This window comes from Thermobia domestica, chromosome 7 (assembly GCF_964235325.1).
Source record: "Thermobia domestica chromosome 7, izTheDome1.hap1.1, whole genome shotgun sequence".
Classification (NCBI taxonomy): Eukaryota; Metazoa; Arthropoda; class Insecta; order Zygentoma; family Lepismatidae; genus Thermobia; species Thermobia domestica.
The window spans coordinates 136,437,526-136,455,370 of NC_137460.1; the positions used below are offsets into that span (position 1 = coordinate 136,437,526).

Genomic DNA, 17,845 nt, shown 5'->3' on the forward strand with positions numbered 1-17,845 from the left:
TGTACGAAGATAGTTACAATAGTAGAATGGAGTTTTGTTTTCATTCTTTAAACTGCCATGAGATACGAACTTCTAGCAGTTTATGTTGTGGACAGAAAGAGAACAATTCAAACTTAAGCACGTGTGACTCATCATAAGTATGTTCACTGGTTTGACACAAATTTCCAGCAAGAGAGAGAGCGAATTGACTATACCCGGAGTTGTTGCATATGGAATAATTTTCAAATTTGGTGTAATTGCATTTCATTTCTGTGACGTAAAGGTAACTACTGAATCTTACCTCTAAATAGGCCACAGGAAATTGTTTCATTGAGCGTGAGAACAACGTGTTTGGTCAGATGAAGTTTGATATGGCAGAAGGATGGAGCTCACTCCTTCATTTCGTAGTAGATGTCCGATAGCTTTCGAGCTACATATTTTCTGAGTAAAATTGATGCTGTTTGACTATTGAATGGCTTTCCACGAGACTGGCTTTTCTTTCGTGGAGAGACGCTAAGGATATAATATTCTGACAATCGAGAGACTTGAATATTCTGAAAACATCCGTTGTTCACTTTTTTTTTTTTTTTTTTTTTTTTTGGTCAACAATAGAGAAAGTATTATCAGTATACTTGAATCTTATATTTAAAACATGGTGAATAGAAAGACATGAAAGTGCTGTATGTCTAAACCATATATCTGTATATGCCTTCTGAAGTCAGACTGCATAAGAGCGTATATGTTGGTGCAGGCATCATTGACGCTACTAACTTGTGCAGACATTCTTTTTTTTCCTTTTTTACCGCATATCTTTTTAAACAGTAAAAAACGATTTCTGGATATTTTTATAATCTATATATCTTATAGGTGTTTTAAGTCTGACGTATTTTGTTACTTAATGACAATTTATTTATTTTCAGAACGGAGTTGTTACTGTATCCGCCATGGTACTACCTTTGCTCATTTTAGCCGTCTATGGATTAGAATTTGCAAGATTTATAAGCAGCACCATGAGAAATTTGATGTTAATTAGTTACGTACGACTTGGTTTAGTTGGTGCTGTGACCAGCTTGTATGGAGAAGACAGAGAGCCTTTAGACTGTACTGATGACTTTTGCATTTATAAATATCCTAAGATAATGCTTAGAGATCTAGGACTGGATAATTCATCGTATTGGATCCAAGTGGCAGGTTTAGTTGGAAATCTAGTATTGTTTCGAGTCTTATGTTATATTGCTTTGAGATGGAGACTTGAAAAGAACAATGCGACCAAGTTGTTTAGCTGGCTTTCAAGGTGATTGTTTAAAAAGAAAGTAATTAAGGAATTTTTTAAAAATTTTGAAAATCCAAAAGTAAGTTAACTTGTATGGAACACTGAGGTGTTTATTCCAGTCACTTTTTTTTTGTATTGTTGCTACGTGAGAGAGCATTCGTAGTACATTATTACTGCATAAGGTGCCTTGAGGCAGACAGAAAGAGAAAGGGTTGGGAGCAGTTGTTCTCAGCAATATATCTAACGTTTTGTTCTTGCCTATATGAAACCAAATAGTAGAAAATGAGATTGTTCGCAATTCTCAGCTTTCCTCCCCTCATTTTCAGCGATTTGGATCAAATAACACTTTTTGTTTTGCTGTAATGCGATATTTCTTTTAAAAATTCCTAAATTATAGGCTAATACGTTAATGATTCTTTCTATACCAAAAGATTTTGTTTCTAACAGAATGTAATATTGGTAGACCATGATACTCGATTATAGCATGAACTTATTTACATACTGTATAATGCTTTATAGTAAACTTAATATCTTCAAAAATATACGTTGTTACCGTTAGTTGTTGAAGATATTCATTGTTTTAATTAATATATACAGTGAATGCAACCATATATTTTCACGGATATTGGTTTGTCAAATACATATCGAGCATGTGAATATTACACGGTTGCTCAATTGAACGATACTGTATTATAATTTGACGTACTGTGATTTATAAGAAAATATTTTAATGCCATTTTGTTTTTAAGTAAACTGATATAAAAAAGTGTAAATTTTAATTTACACGTCTGTACTTGTATTTCAAGTATTTTTCTCTTTTACTCGACGTTATATACCAGTGACAACGAACAAGAAACTCAGATATATATATATTTTTAAACATTGAATCAATATTGTGTAATCTTTTGTATTGTTTTGTGTAAGCAGTTTAAAATAAAAATGATTAATTAATTTTTGGTTTATTTATTCTGTAGATATTTTGACTTGGTAACAGTGACGTAACTAAGGGGGGCTGAAAAAGGGGCTTGTACCCCGGGCGCCGGATTGGGGGCGCAAAACAGCAAATATTTATTTTCACTATAAGGCAAGGAAACGAGTTTTAGCAAAGTAAAGATCATAAAAGTTACTTCAGAAACGTAACAGGACAACAACGACTTACCAAGCTTAGGATCATATCCCTAGTGTATAAGTTAGCTTCAAAGCTATCTTCTAAGGAGATTGTAAAAAAAAAACCTTTGCAGCCAAAAGAGCCCGCAAAGTTAATTTTAGTTCCAGTTTTTTGTATTTTCATTTAACTTACATCGATTTAAGGTATTTACAAAATGTCCGAATATATTACTCAAGATTGACGAATATAATACAGGTTGACTGTTTATCATAATTTTTCTATTCTAAAGCAACAGACTGTTGATTCATTCTATACATATGCACATTCCGATATAATTCCAAGAAAACATTATGATTTGCAGTTATTATGATAAGACTATAAGAATATGTCAAGCATGCTACTCTCAGATTATTTGGCAATCAAATGCTAATTAGTTTGGTGTTTTATGTTGTACTAAAAATTAAATTATGTACTGCAATTTTGATTTCACTTGAAGAAAAAATGGAACAGAATTACTGTGTGATTGCCAATATCAGGTGTAGTCGGAAAGCGTTTTGATTTGGTTGATCAGGGGGAAGGAGGGGCGCTAAAACGAGTTCTTTACCCGGGCGACAACTAGCCTAGTTGCGTCGCTGCTTGCAAATGAGAACACTTGACTCATTATTTTATAAATCTCAGTAAGTCCAATGTCATTTCTGACTTGCTTTGCTTTGTTTAAAAAAGAACTGAAATCATTGTGTTTCGATGTTAGTTCAGGATCTTAAGGAACTGACTGTTTTGATACAAGAACGCTAATTTATGTGATGGCAAGAACAAAGTAATTTAATAAATAATTTAATATAATCAACATTTTTACTGCTGTGGCGGCATCTCAGTGATGGCTGCAGAATTCAGCTAAGAACACAATTATTTTCCCAAATCTATACCAATAATCAGATATCTTAAAAGTCACATTAAATGTTCAGATAACTAAATTATTGCTTAGAAGTGTATAAAGCCAAGTGAACTGTATTCATTTAATTTCCTTCTCCACAAAAGATAGTGACTTACTGAAATTAATGACATGCCGTTTCAAGATAACGATTTCAGTGAGAATTCATGTAATTTATAGCTTCCTGCTTATAGAAAACCCAGCTACTGAATTAATTTAATACAATCAAGAGAACAATAACGAACAATAGTCTTTATACAATTGCCAAACATTAATAACCTATTCTATCTTGTGTAATATATGTAGTATCTGTTCGGTTTTATTTGTTCAAACTCTGAATTCTTCCCTTTATGCATCACTGCTACTTCTATTTATAGATGTATCATATTGACGATTCTAGACATATGTACGAAGAATAAAACGACTATTTACATCGAACAGAAAATTGCAAGTTAAGTCATATTGTCAGTGAAGAGGCAAAGTAGTGTACCTCTGAAATGAGATTACAAGTTATTACAAAACTTCGTCGTTCTTTAACCTACTCTATTAAAAAAAAAAAAAAAAATCTAAATTCTTTGTATTGTAAAAATTTTGCTAGTGCAGAAGTGGGTAGAGCTAGATTGAGTAAATTAGAGTTTGAGATTGAATTTTACTACTGGTTTACTATTAAAAAATCTAATAACAACAGTATTTACAGAAATATTTTAATATAACTTTTTATTGTGAGGTAGAAATTAGGAAGCCCAATACAGGAACTCTACAGAGTTCTAAGCAAGCAGTGAGGGGGTTAGAAAGTCACAGAGTCGTTACACACTGTTTGGTATATTAACGAAGATACGAATCTTCTGAAAATGGTGTTTCTTGAAATCAATAACACGCTATTATGTTAAAGTGTTTCCCAAGTTGATGGAGGTGCTGCTGAATGGTTTCTCCACTCACACGGAATTGTAGTCCCAGTTCCTTATATATCTGGCCATTGTTCGCCCCAATTGCTGTCTGAAGATCTTCGTTTTGTACATGTGTTGGTCTTTCGGCACGTGGTGCGACTTCGAGTGTTTCGTCAGTTTGAACTCGTACAGCATACACGCCCTTACGACGCTCTGTGGAGATCCAGTGTTCACTCTGCCCTTATCCAAGTTCACGGTGTAAGTGAACTGCCACATCCGGGTAGTATGTTGAATATACCCCCACCAATAACTGATCTTCGCTTTATCTCCATTCGCTTTCAACTCAACGGTGTGAAGGTCAATTGAACACAGATTTCTACAAAAAGCGACAGAACTTTCTTGGTTACCTTTATAATTATATTTTTTCTCTTTGGAAATAAATACTTATCAATGAATTCCAGCAATTTATGTTGGGTTCATAATTTTGCTCACTTTATGCATGTATGTACCAGAAATATATATGGAAGAAATGCATGGACATGACAAATGTGGAAAACCGCAGGGACCAGACAATTAGAGATATGAGTCGTCCAGAGCACAAGGGAATCAAATCCGATTACCTAAGTTGTGACAAAGAACGAGACCTAAAATTTGTGCGGTTCGCTCAAGTACAGGAAAAAGTTAATACTGTTTTTCACACCATAAGAGTTATTTACGATATCTGGAGATGATTTTCTTTAAGCTGGAAGGAGCTTCAGATAGACATCTTAGAGATGAACTATATCTAAAATGTCCAAAATGTGGACTTGCTTCTCTTGTGCGCAGAACATATCATATGGTGACGTTCAATAGAAAGCAAAAGCAATTTGGTAGCACTAAATTCCTCCAAGTTTCTACATGGTTTATGATCATATTTCTGTTAGCGCAGTCAGAGATAATAAGACGGCACTAAGCGACAATTGAAAATGATCTCTAGTGCTTCGTCGAACCATCCCTACAGTTTTCCCCTTAATACACATTCTCTGAAATATTTCACGATTCGATAGTGCGCCTTTATCTGGTGTTATGTTCTCATAGAATTAACTTGTTTATTTTTTTATTGTTTAGTAACAAAGTAACTAAAGCTTTGTTGGTTGTCTTTAAGTATAACATTACCAATAAAACGGGCATAGTATTCAGTTCTAACTATTCTTAAACATGCCTGAAATCAAATCAAAAAGACAACCTCCAAAAAATAAAAATCTTTAATTCGAACGTTACAATACCTTTTAATATGTAATTTCTCACAGACCTATCCACGATATGCTTTTGGCTACGGAGTGAGTGATGCTTTGACTGGAGATAACAAGAACCAAGTGGAAGTTCGTGATGGACCTGTAACCAGAGGACAATACAGTTTGGCTGAACCTGATGGTACTGTCAGAGTAGTCAATTACGCTGCTGATAGGATCAATGTATTCAACGCTGTTGTTAGCAGGATTGGTGCCAGTGCTCATCCAGCCCCAGCTCTCGCAAGATTAGCATATGCTCCAGCAATGCTAAAATATACGGATAAATTATCTTGCAAGAATTGTTTTGTAAATATGTATAAAAATTTGACAATAAAGAGATATAATTACAACTTAAAGTAGGATTAATAAGATTGGATTAATTTATATTTTAGTGATTGCTTAAGGGGAGTTGTATATTACATACGAGTATATATATATATATATATATATATATATATATATATATATATATATATATATATATATATATATATATATTTGAGAGTATGAACAAAGTATGTTTCTTCCACTTCTGGTTAACACATTTCCTTTAATTGTCACTCTGTAGTCGTCCGTGTTTCCATCAAATTTGGAGTTCAGTAGTTACTTTCCGAATATGCAGCATATCTTACTGAATTGGTATATTTCTGCATGCCAGTCGCATACTATTGTATTGATATCGTGGGATTGAAATGACCAATTTTTATTTCTATTGTGAATCCACCCTTTGTAACAGAACCAATAAGTTAACTGAAATTATACATACTGTGATACAATCTTTTTATACGCTCAGGAAGCAGGCTAAGATGTCTAGTCAGTCAGGAGGTAGTGTAATATTGAATAGGATCATGTGAAATTTCACAATTGAGAATGCCGAACCGGAGAAACGTCAACAGCGCATTTAGGCCAGAAATTAAGAATGAACACAATTAATTTTTGAAATTCTATGCTGGTGACATAACACTGTAAAATGAGCCTCATAGTCATTGGTCAACAGCATGTCTTGATCAGGATATGTAGTTCTGTGAGTATACAGGGTATCCTGGAAGGTTTCCTGCATCAGATTGTCAATTCTAATGAAAAATAGATCTATTATAACAATCGTAAACGGCCAGTACAGTCATGGACGTCCAGAGCAATTCCTTAAACTACCCCTCCATGCCAGATGTTGCTGTTAGTTTAGTGTATTGTGAGGGTGGTCCTTCATGTATTTCTCCGTATAGGCAAAACTATCCTCACAGTTAATTTCAGTAGTCAGCTTTTGAAATGAGCCACAAACTTATCCACAATATGAGATTTTTCTCCACCTATTGTATTTTTCTCATGTTTTTTTTCTAACTACCACTGCTTTCGCAATCTCGATCACTTTTTTGTACGAAAAAATTCCCTGATATCCGGGCAGTGTCATTCGTGATTTACTACTTATTTGCATATCTAACTCAGAGTTATTTTGACATGGAATCTAGTCATTGGTTGAATGATAGCAAAAGTTATGGCTACAGCAGGGGACTACTTTGACTAACCAGTCCCTTGATCAATCCGATACATAAATAAGAAATTAACATTTTCTGATGTAAGTTGAATTTCAAGTTTGAGCTTTCTTTTAAGTCATTTTTATCACTAAGTTTTTACCTAGTGTTAAATTGCGATTTCCACAATTTCATGATACTGATCTGCATACTGCACTAAAGAATATCATTACGTACTACGAATGTCTGGCAGAATTAAGTAAAGAATGAGAACAGCATAATAACACATACCTGAAACGTAATCTTGTCAACAATATAAGCACATCCTGATTCTTCAACGGTTTTGCTCAATTCAAGAACTTTTCAAATCTCTCTCTTAGTAAAATCTCTAAATTTAAAGTCATCACATATTTTGCATAGTAAGTAATTCACTTTGCACGTTTTCTCATCAATATAGTTCGGAAACAGAACAAAATCAGAAGGCACAAATTTTTTAATGAGGGTCTGTAGATGTAGAATTTGCTCCCACAATAATTTCTGCAGCTTACAAGAATATTCTTACCAAGCGAGGAAGAGTATTATCTCCTTGGACCAAAACGCCATTTTGATCACTAATTCAGGTCCAGTTATAAAGACCATAGCTGTTCGATAGCTAAGTGTAGATTTCCAATTTGGTCATCTCGTTTGGTAGAATCTATCTGAAATCACACCATCTTTATACCATGAAATACACACCACTTTCTGTGGACAGAGTTCTTACATACCTACTCGTTGCTGCTGCTGGAATTTGAATTTAATATACGGTAAGAGCTTTTCTGTATTTAATGACTATTTTATCCAGAAATGATCTCTTTTGTCAATGATAAGTACAAAACTGTAATCAAAATACCGCGCTTCCTTTGTTTATGGTGTTAAGTTATTACATGCTCATTTTTGTGCAGTCTGTACGTATCAATAATACGCAACGAGGCTTGTGAATGGGTCGTATGGAATACTATAGCCAATTCTTTTCGATAGTTTGAAGTATACATTCCGTTCAACAACTTAGCTCAAACGCTATCCGGATCGATAAGGACCCCAATACGTAACGTACCACTCAATGATTCTAGTGAATATAGACCGTAAACGTTTTAATATCTACCTTGAAATTCTGCAGACACTTACTGATATTTAATGACAACCAGGATCAGTGACGTATTTAGGATTTTGTTTCAGGGGGGCTATGCACATTCTCCTAAGTAGGTATAGTAGGTATATATATATATATATACTGGGTCTATGTAGGTATACAGTTATTATATATATATATATATATATATATATATATATATATATATATATATATATATATCGGGAGACTTGAACCCGATAGCCAGCCCTCCTAAATACGCCACTGTCCGGGATCAATTTATCACATACGGCTTTGATGTTTTTATGGGTTGCTAATAATATTTGTGATGGAACTTAGAAGGCATAATTTACTGCATTTATGTACTATTTATCCCGGTGTCTCATAGACCGGTGCTGAAAGGGACACAAAACTCCAAATCAAATAACCAACGAACCTTTTGGATATAAAGAATATTATGAGAATTATCTTTGAAAGAGTTATCAGTTCTAAATTGAGCGTCGTTTCAGCACGAAGGAATACATAACATGTCGTTTCATCATGAAATTTAGATGATAACATACAGTAGTTTAACACTAGATTACCAAACATTGTTTCATTGATATAGAAATTTTCTCGCAACTGTTTTCGGAAATAACCCAAAATATTGATTGTATGCACGAAATTTATTTAAGCAATCTTTAATTTTTTATTTAATTGTCTTATTAATTCTGATTAAAATATATTATTGTGTTTCGTTTCTACCTCTTTATTGTCACTTTTTCTTTAAAAAAATAAATATGTAGAAAATATTCAAAAATGACTTATCCGTATATTTTATTTGCAACTGGAGCATTTGCTAATCTTGCGAGAGCTGGAGCTGGATGAACACTGGCACCAATCCTGCTAACAACAGCGTTGAATCCATTGATGCTATCAGCAGCGTAGTTGACTACTCGGATAGAACCATCAGGTTCAGCCAAACTGTATTGTCCTCTGGTTACAGGTCCATCACGAACTTCCACTTGATTCTTGTTATCACCAGTCAAAGCATCGCTCACTCCGTAACCAAAAGCATATCGTGGGTAGGCCTGTGAGAAATTACAAATGAAAAGGATTGTAACATTAAAATTACAGATTTTTATGTTTTGAAAGTTCTAGATCTAGTTTGATTTCAGGTGTATGATAAAATCAGAAACAAAACGCATTTTAACCTTCAAATTTAAAACTTTATCATTATTTGGTTTGATATAACTTTACCATTCTGGTTTGCGTAGTTAACACTGATCACTATATTCATTTTATTGCTTTTGCTATACTATAAAGAACTACACACACACACACACACACATTAAGCTATTAAGAATAAGTAAGATAATTTTGTGAGAACTTAACACCGTATAGCGTATCGTGCTCAAAGTGAAGATTCAAATAATTTCATTTTATTTGTTAAATTTCCAACCAGATAAAGCGGGTTAATATTCTAATCATGACATAGGGTTTTCTATTGTATTTTCATGATTCTTTTGGCTATCACAATTTTCATAGTTTCCTTAGTCCAAAGTACAAAGTAATAAGATGTGAAACTTTAATATAATTAAATAAAATTTTTCCCTCACTCAGCTTTACCGAACGATAAACATGCAAAGCAAAAATACTTTTTTTCTAATAAAGTGAAGGTAAGTAAGGCAATGAGATCAAAGCAGCATCAAAGATAGGTCCAATGTTAATTATCTATTTGACTACGCAAAAAGAAATATGATCATAACTAGAAATTTGTACTTGATTTGGCTCCTTTTCAAATCTTTGATTGATTGATTTTAACTTAGAGTCTCGTCAGCAGCGAGACTACATGATACGTGGACCTACATCTTAACGTGAGATCCGAATCACATGGGCTCCTACTGGGAATTGAATCCGGTCTCCCATGCCAAAGGCGCATACGCAAACCGGTTAGCAACGAGAGAGTTCTTTTTTTCAATCCTTTCTGCCTGAATGTCTACATTTTTGGAATTATTACTAGATAATACTCCTCCTTACAGTAGTCTCCTATATTAGTCACATTCTTGCGTGCCACAGAAGATCGGTTCAACATGACTCAGAACATTGAAAACCAATATGATAAATAACTTCACCTACACGTTAAGACATTCATTCACTTTACTTACAAATTTGAATAACTCATGCATCCTTAAAGGCGACAAATCCTTTGATGCACGTCCTACGTGAATTTCAACATTTTTGGGGGGAAGAGAGAAACATGATGCACACGTAATCAAATATCATGTTCAAAGTAAAATTACATTTTTAGAAAGTGTCCAGTATACGGACAAAATGTTTAAAAAATATGAAGAAATGTAAATTGATGTGTAAATACTTTTAACGAGAAAAGAGTGTTAAAATTGACAATAGGTTTAAAATATAATTTTTGGAGAAAGTTTTTTTTTCTAGTGAAAATTGTGGAACCTATGATTAGTGGAAATACGCAAATGAGAGTACTTACATAGTAGTCAACAGCAGCACCACCTAAACCAACAGGTGTGTAGCCAGCAACAGGAGCTGCAACTCCTAAGGCTCCAATGGCACCACCCCCCATCAGGAAGTCGCGGTCGGAAAGAGGGTTTGCCGCCGTCGACGGTGGCGGGCCGCCGGAGGCAGCCGGCACCCGTCCGCGGCGGCACGACGATCTACTTGTTCAAAGTTGCCGACCTTTTGCCGAGGCGTCAAGCGGTCGAAAATCGTCAAGTAAAATTCCCTTTGCCGACTCTTTGCCGACTGTTGCCGACCGTCAGAGCCGGCAAAACAATCGGAAAGGCCTCTTTCCGACCCTCTGCCGACTCCTTATGCCGGGCTCTTTTCGACGGTGGCGCCGGCGCATTTACTGCGCCTTTACGGTTATTTGCCGACTGCTCGGCAAGACAACTTTCCGACGGCGGTGCCGGCGCATTTAATGCTCATTTCCGGCTGTTTGCCGACCGCTCGCCAAGGCAACTATTCGTCGCGGTCGAAAATCGCGCTGAAAGATGCCGGCGTCCGGCGCCGGCAATCCGACCGCGGCATCTGGTCGGCATGGACAAATTGTCCGACTATAGGCGGCAGAATCCTGATGGGGCCTGCAGATGACGCAGCCAACAAGGCAGCAAAAATTGCTAATACCTGTTGAAGAATGTACACGTAAAAACATAATGTATACTTTGATAATGGGAAATCGTCGATCATTCATTCTAGAAATTCAAGGACGTATATAGCGACTTTTTAAATTGGGGAAACATAAGTGTTGTTCTTGTTGATTTTAGTGTTGGTACAACGAATACTTAGGTCGTAAGTTATTTTTGAGGTACCAAAAGGAAGCGTCGTGGTCAAATCGTGTCGCCACGTTTGGCCTAATCCTCGTTTCGCCTAACCAATTATCTGACACTTTTATGACAGATAAATGATAAGATTTGTGTCCGCCATTTTAGGCGAAAAAAGGATCCTCGTTTGGCCTAATCCTCGTTACGCCTAAAATGGCGAACAATAAGAAAAAATCGTGGAAATTCAACTAGAGGGAAATTATAAGAGAAAATTCCCTAGTCTATGAAGAATTAAGAAATGCAAAATATATAGATTGATAGTGACTATTTTCGAGGAGTTAGGATTACCAAAACTCCTTTATATATTTACTATGGCCATGTATATATACGAATATACCTAGGTAGTATATATCGTATATATATCGACACGTTCTCCATCGATCCATACGAATTATGCTATGCATTCCAGATCTTAAGAATAGATTTCATCTCAGCTTCATTCTTCTATTGAAGCCAGAAGTAGTAAGAACTAGTACAACTTCCGGTTTCAATATTGATTCCTAAATATTAAAATTCGTAAGAGATAACGAGAATACGTTTTTGATGAGAATTCAGCTTCCGATAAACAGGTTGGGTGTCTCACATTATCACTCTATTGCTGCCCGAAGTTATAGATATATTTCTGGTTTCAATATTAAATCTGCATAATTTGGAAATCTACAGTAATTTAACAATGTAAAAAGAAACTCACATGTAAGAGAACAAGGTATAAATGTTTTCATAACTTTGCTTACTACACCAAACACTAGCAAACCTTAGCCCTGATAGTCACCCAACTGAATAAGGGGTTCAGCCGGATAGGTAGTAGACAACGTTCGCTTCATCATATGGACTTCAGAAGCCGATAACCCACGAGGTTACCACTTGTCATTATACGTCACTGCGGTTAATGTCTTACACTGGCAACAGAATGCCGCGACTGGCCCATAAAAACGAGTAGTATGGCGCGATGAGTATCGATTTCAGTCTCATCACGCCGATAGTGATCTATAATTTGGTGTCAGCCCAACGAAATCGTGTCAGGTTGGAACCGTACAAGATAATGTTGATTTAGAGTGTTTTTCTGTAAGCAATGTTTTGGATCTTTGATATCTACTATTCTCCCGTATTGTATCGAAGTATGAAGATCTCCAGAGTCAACTATATCTTTATACAATACAATATACAATAAACACACAATAAAATAACTTTTGCATCCACATAAGAAGAAACACACAAACTATATTTCCTTTAACATACCGAGTAGCAGTACCATTTGACAATATCAGATATTTGGGAACAAACTGCAAACTAAAAGTTACTTTTGAACAGCACTCATCTTTAAACAAAATTAATAACAGGTGTAACTTCTTGTTTTTCTTTCATCTCAAATGTAGCCACTATACACTCTGTGAGAGCATTAATATTCCCAAAATGGAACGGAAAAATAACTGTACAATTGTGGAAACATTTTTCCGAAAGCAAATAGTCCTATTACAAATTAGTTATGGGGAAACTAATTTGTATTTCTCAGTTCTTCACATAGTAGGGAATATATTTTCGAAAAATATCTCTCCAGTTTTATGTCCACAATTTTTTTTTGTAGTCCGGCATTTTAGGAAAACGAGGATTAGGACAAACGAGTATCCTTATTTCGCCTAAAATGGCGGACATAAATTATCTTTTATCTGTCGTAAAAGTGTCAGATAATTGGTTAGGCGAAACGAGGATTAGGCCAAACGATGCAACATCGGTCAAATAGAAAGTATTCTAGCGTAGCCGGAAGATTAACTTTTTGAATTATTATTATTATTGTCCGGTTCGAAAATAAGTAATATGTCTTACCGTATAAAGATTAAAATATGCTCAATTCTCAGTTTATTTTTGCTGATTCTAAGGATGAAACTTCTACATCGCACATACAGATTTACGTTACAATTATCATTCAGTTCAAAAATGTTTTACTGGAAATCATATTTACTGGCCCAATATTTATATAAGTTACTTTAATTGGTAGACTTGAAATACGTTTAAGGGTCTTAAGTCTCTTCTAGAAAAGGCTTAGTGGTCCCATTGGAAAACACCTAAGCACATTTTCGCACTTATAAACGAAAATATATTATAGTTCCTTCTCATTTGTTCTTTGATTATGAGCTAAAACATTGAAAAATCATCTCATATGTTTCCTCGTTTACAAAATCCTTGCTACAACCTTGACCCGATGCCGCCCCCAAAAAACACCTTAAATTCTAGGACATTTCTGAATTTGAAGAGTATTTTGTTGAATTGAGAGAATAAAAGCTGAAAAATTCAACTTATAAAATATAAGCTGAAAGTATACATTAACCGAGAGCTGAAAAATTGACATTCAAAAATTATAAATTTTTCTTTCTTATATGTATAAAGTTACAGGAAATGAGAAGTTATACTCTTCGAAACGGATTCTGTTATATTGAAATCATGGGTTAAAATTATGAAGTTCTTGGAAATATAATATACATAAAAGAGGTAGATGTAACCTTTTCAGAATTTGGAAATGCCTGATTTAATTCATCATTATCTTCACTTTGATATTCAGAAGTTAATTAAGTTTATTTAACAATAGATGAAAAGTTTTAATGTCAAATTAAGAACTTCTAAGAAAAGTAATGGTGTTTTGTTTGTGTGATTATTCACTTTAATTTGTAGATGCATTCTTCCCTCCCTGCAATGTCTGTGGTGATTTGAACAATCTTCGCATGCTGGCATCATTATGGAGAGTTTATGTTATCGCTCCCCTGCTTTTTTTTTTTTTTTTTTTAAAAAAAAGATTACTATTTCCACTCAAATGTTCCTTTCTTGTTTGTTAGTATATTACAAACATATCTTGAGTCCAAAGTGTAATTATTATTATGCATTGATAGTGAATTTATAGTAAATTGAATGAAACTTTTGTCTGAAATTGAAAATGTAATATAAGGTATAAAGGCAGAATACTTATAGCGAATATGTTCATTGCGTGAGTAGTAGATAACAAATGATGCTGGAATTGCAGAAAGTTAATCTCTTTATATAGTTATATAAAGAGGAAATGGGAAAACATTACAGAAATCCTTCCTGTTTTAATATTAAATATATTGCTTTACACGTTGTATATTACTTTCCCTGCACATACTTTTGTGTGTTTTGATAAGAAAAAAATGAATTCAGGCTTAAAGCACATTTAGTAAACAAAATACAATTTAAAATGCTTAGTTTCTAAAGAATCTCTTACCAAACTCATTACATAGTGTCATTACGCATTACAGTTAATAGGAATAAATTGTCATGGAGTTTCCTGCATTGTCACTAATAAATTATGTCAAAATATACCGTAAATATTGATTGAAAATAATTCATTCTTTTGGTAAAGAAATTTATGACACAAAATTTCTTCAGTTAAGGGCTACATGACCTGGCTACAACAGCACACATGCTGATGACCAGATATTCTATTAGTCTACTGGGCAGTTATTCTATTACTAGGAACACTGTAAACTATTGTCCAATTCCACCAATTCTAGATGATCGATACATAAAGCACAGTTTAATACGTAAGCAAGGGGCATAGTGGCTCAGTGATAGAATGCTTACCTCTGATGTGTGGATCTCTGGTTCGATCCCCGGCCAAGTAAGTTTCTGTTGGACAAAATCGTGTCTGCGGGGTTGTCTCCCTTATCCTAACGAACATACATACTGGGACGTTAAATTGAAAGATTTCATTTTTCTATAATATGCAAGCCATCTTTTTTAAGGCTCTGACAGCTAGCCACCTCTTAGAGGGGTACACCCTCTTCCAGGAAAGGAAGTGAAGGACTGAGAGGAATAAAAATGATGGTCTACGTGAGGTTAGGTTATGCTGTATTTATTTATTCTTTATTATTCATTATTCCATAGGGATATTATGATCTTTGCGATCATAATCATTCTGTAAGGTGGGACGAAAGTACAACATATATAACATAAGGAGTGCGATTTAAGTTAAGAGAACTTTGAATTTTTGTAATAACTTTTTTATTTCTTGAGAAATCACAACACATCTTAATATAATAAACAAATGATATCTGAAAAGAGAAGTAGTTTACTATTTGATGCTGTAGATACCCTTACGGACGATTCCTTGAAGCTAGAACCGAAACTTCCGGAAAAGCGCTTGTCCACTACTTTTCGGCACTTCTTTTGATATTTCCGACCACTTTTATTTGCATATCTTTCACATTATTGATGGAAATATGCTTTTTTAACCATTTCGCGTTTAACTAGAGCCCAAAAAATGTTCAATGGGTCTAGCCAGAGGAACTTTTAGCGCGTTGTCGTTTTTGCCGCCAAACTCTATAACAGCGTCAGTAATCGCCTCGCGCACTTTTTTCACATAATGCAAGGATGGCTTATCGGGCCAAAACACAATGTTATGTCCGGTGAATTATTTATGTATCCATGGACTCAGAACGTTTTCAATGTACTCTAAATAGCGGTCACCATTCATTGTCCCACTTCGAACAACAACACGCGAAACTTTGCCGCTAGCCAGTTCAAAAACTTTTTCTCATACCTGTCTTCAGTTTTACGAACTTACTAGGATTAACCTGACGTTTATCAATGTGTACATACTTGGAAACCGATGCGAACGCTAAGTTTTGGTAACAGCAAGTTTCATCATCCATGATCACAATCTTGTTCATGACCTTCTTATCAGAGGGTTTGCGGCAGTAGATCTTAGCACGCTTCTTCTGTTCGTCTGTATAAAATGCACTTTTACATGTTTCAACCTTGAATCCGTGTTCTTTTTTGATTTCCTTACACTGAGTTCAGAAATTTTATATTTCCGTCCTAAAAGACGATTTGACAAGTTAGGGTTCTTCAAGAGTTCTCGTCTAATCGCAATTTTCACTTTTTGTGTATATTTTGAAATTAGACAACCAGATTTCTTCTTTCTTGATGCTCCACCAGTCTCCACATAATTTTCAATATTCTATACACTGTACTATAAGGATATTCACACTTAAAATGGTTTAAAGCAACCGTAAAGTCACGAGAGCAGTGGTTCTCGTAGAATTGGATAAGCCGTTCGCGGATAGCCTTGGCCTGTTCGGCTGTCATTTGCTTTCCGTTCATGTTTACGCGCTTGTACTTAGCGAACACTCGTGAAATATTCTGACGAGCAAAGGGTGAAACTTTCATTGAGATCGAATGAGTTGTTTTCGTTTTATGCATGCTTTTGGCCAGTAACCTTAACTTAAATCGCACTCCTTATAAAGCAGACATTAAATAAGATGTATTATAAGAAAGCATTAGTAATACCAAATAGTGCAAATAAACGATTACGAAAAGGCTTAGAGATGGGAAAGTATAAGTTCTGAGGTAATAAAGTATAATGAGAAATATGAAGACTGAATTATAATGGACATGAAGGATGAGGTGAGGTGCAAAGCACAGCACAACACTTACGAGAAGTTAGTATGACAAATGCGATTATCTTCTGCCTAGGGGCGACGCTAGGCTGATGAAGACATGGGGAGCCCTGTTAGTACAAAGGTAGTTACTGTGCGCTATATGATGGGAAAAGATGCGGGAGATGATCATGCAATTGATAGTTCTCGAGCAGGGCAAGGTCCGGATGATCAGGGGGAAGTGTGTAACAATAAAGTGTAAAGGGGAGGTGTAACGGTGTGTGATAATAACGAGAGCGACATGGATGAAGTGCAAGGTAGTGCATAGTCTCGAGAAGAAGAGGCTGATGATTAACATAGCGTCCAACAATAAACTTGAGGCGGAGTGCTTCAAGGTGAAATTTGAGAATCGGGAAGGAGATAAGAGTGTACAGATCACGAGTAGGGCTAGGGAGAGAAATGCGAAAAGCGATACGGAAAGCATGTCGTTCGAAAATGTCCAGTTGTTTATAGTAGGAGAGTGGAGCGGAAATCCACGCAAGAAAGCCATAGGTTAGTACTGGGCGGAGGAAGCTTTGTAAGTATTCAGTACGAGATGTGAAAATAGTCCCCAGCCATTTTTGAATTCACATCACATTAGGGATAAATTAGTTGTTGTGTGTACTGTACTTTCCGCTGTACAGTATACCGTAGGTTAAAATCGTGTTTAAGTAAAAGTTCTTGTTATTTACATTTAATATGTTTTATTTATTTATTTTTTTTGGAGTTTGCAAAATAATCATCTCAAACTCTATGCTTTATGTATGCAATTGTGACTTCGTTATAAGGCAAGCAATAGCGCAGGTAGTGACATCTATTTGTATTAGTAATAATTATTAGAAATAGCGTGAAATACAGGACTCAGACATTTGCACTTTAATATTAGGATAATATGGTATTTACGTATAATTCTAATTTAAATGATAATTTTATATCCTTGGGAAATAAGATAAATGAACATGAAATAACAAACTGGTAAAAACAGTAAAGAAAATTACACGAAACTTATATTTGTTAATGAATATTGTTATTACTCACTT

General features: G+C 35.0%; 1 protein-coding gene and 1 pseudogene across 1 annotated transcript in view; one reads left to right on the top strand and one right to left on the bottom strand.

Annotated features, from left to right (window-relative positions):
- LOC145690411 (ATP-binding cassette subfamily G member 4-like) overlaps window positions 1-2,171 on the top strand; it is a 139,647-nt gene extending 137,476 nt beyond the window's left edge. Inside the window, exon 11 of the mRNA XM_081765257.1 lies at window positions 900-2,171. Coding sequence (XP_081621383.1) covers window positions 900-1,277 — 378 coding nt within the window. The 3' untranslated portion in view covers window positions 1,278-2,171. The remainder of the gene's footprint in view (window positions 1-899) is intronic.
- A 6,679-nt stretch (window positions 2,172-8,850) lies between these two features.
- LOC145689346 (cuticle protein 19 pseudogene) lies at window positions 8,851-10,622 on the bottom strand (annotated as a pseudogene).
- Window positions 10,623-17,845: the final 7,223 nt, after the last annotated feature.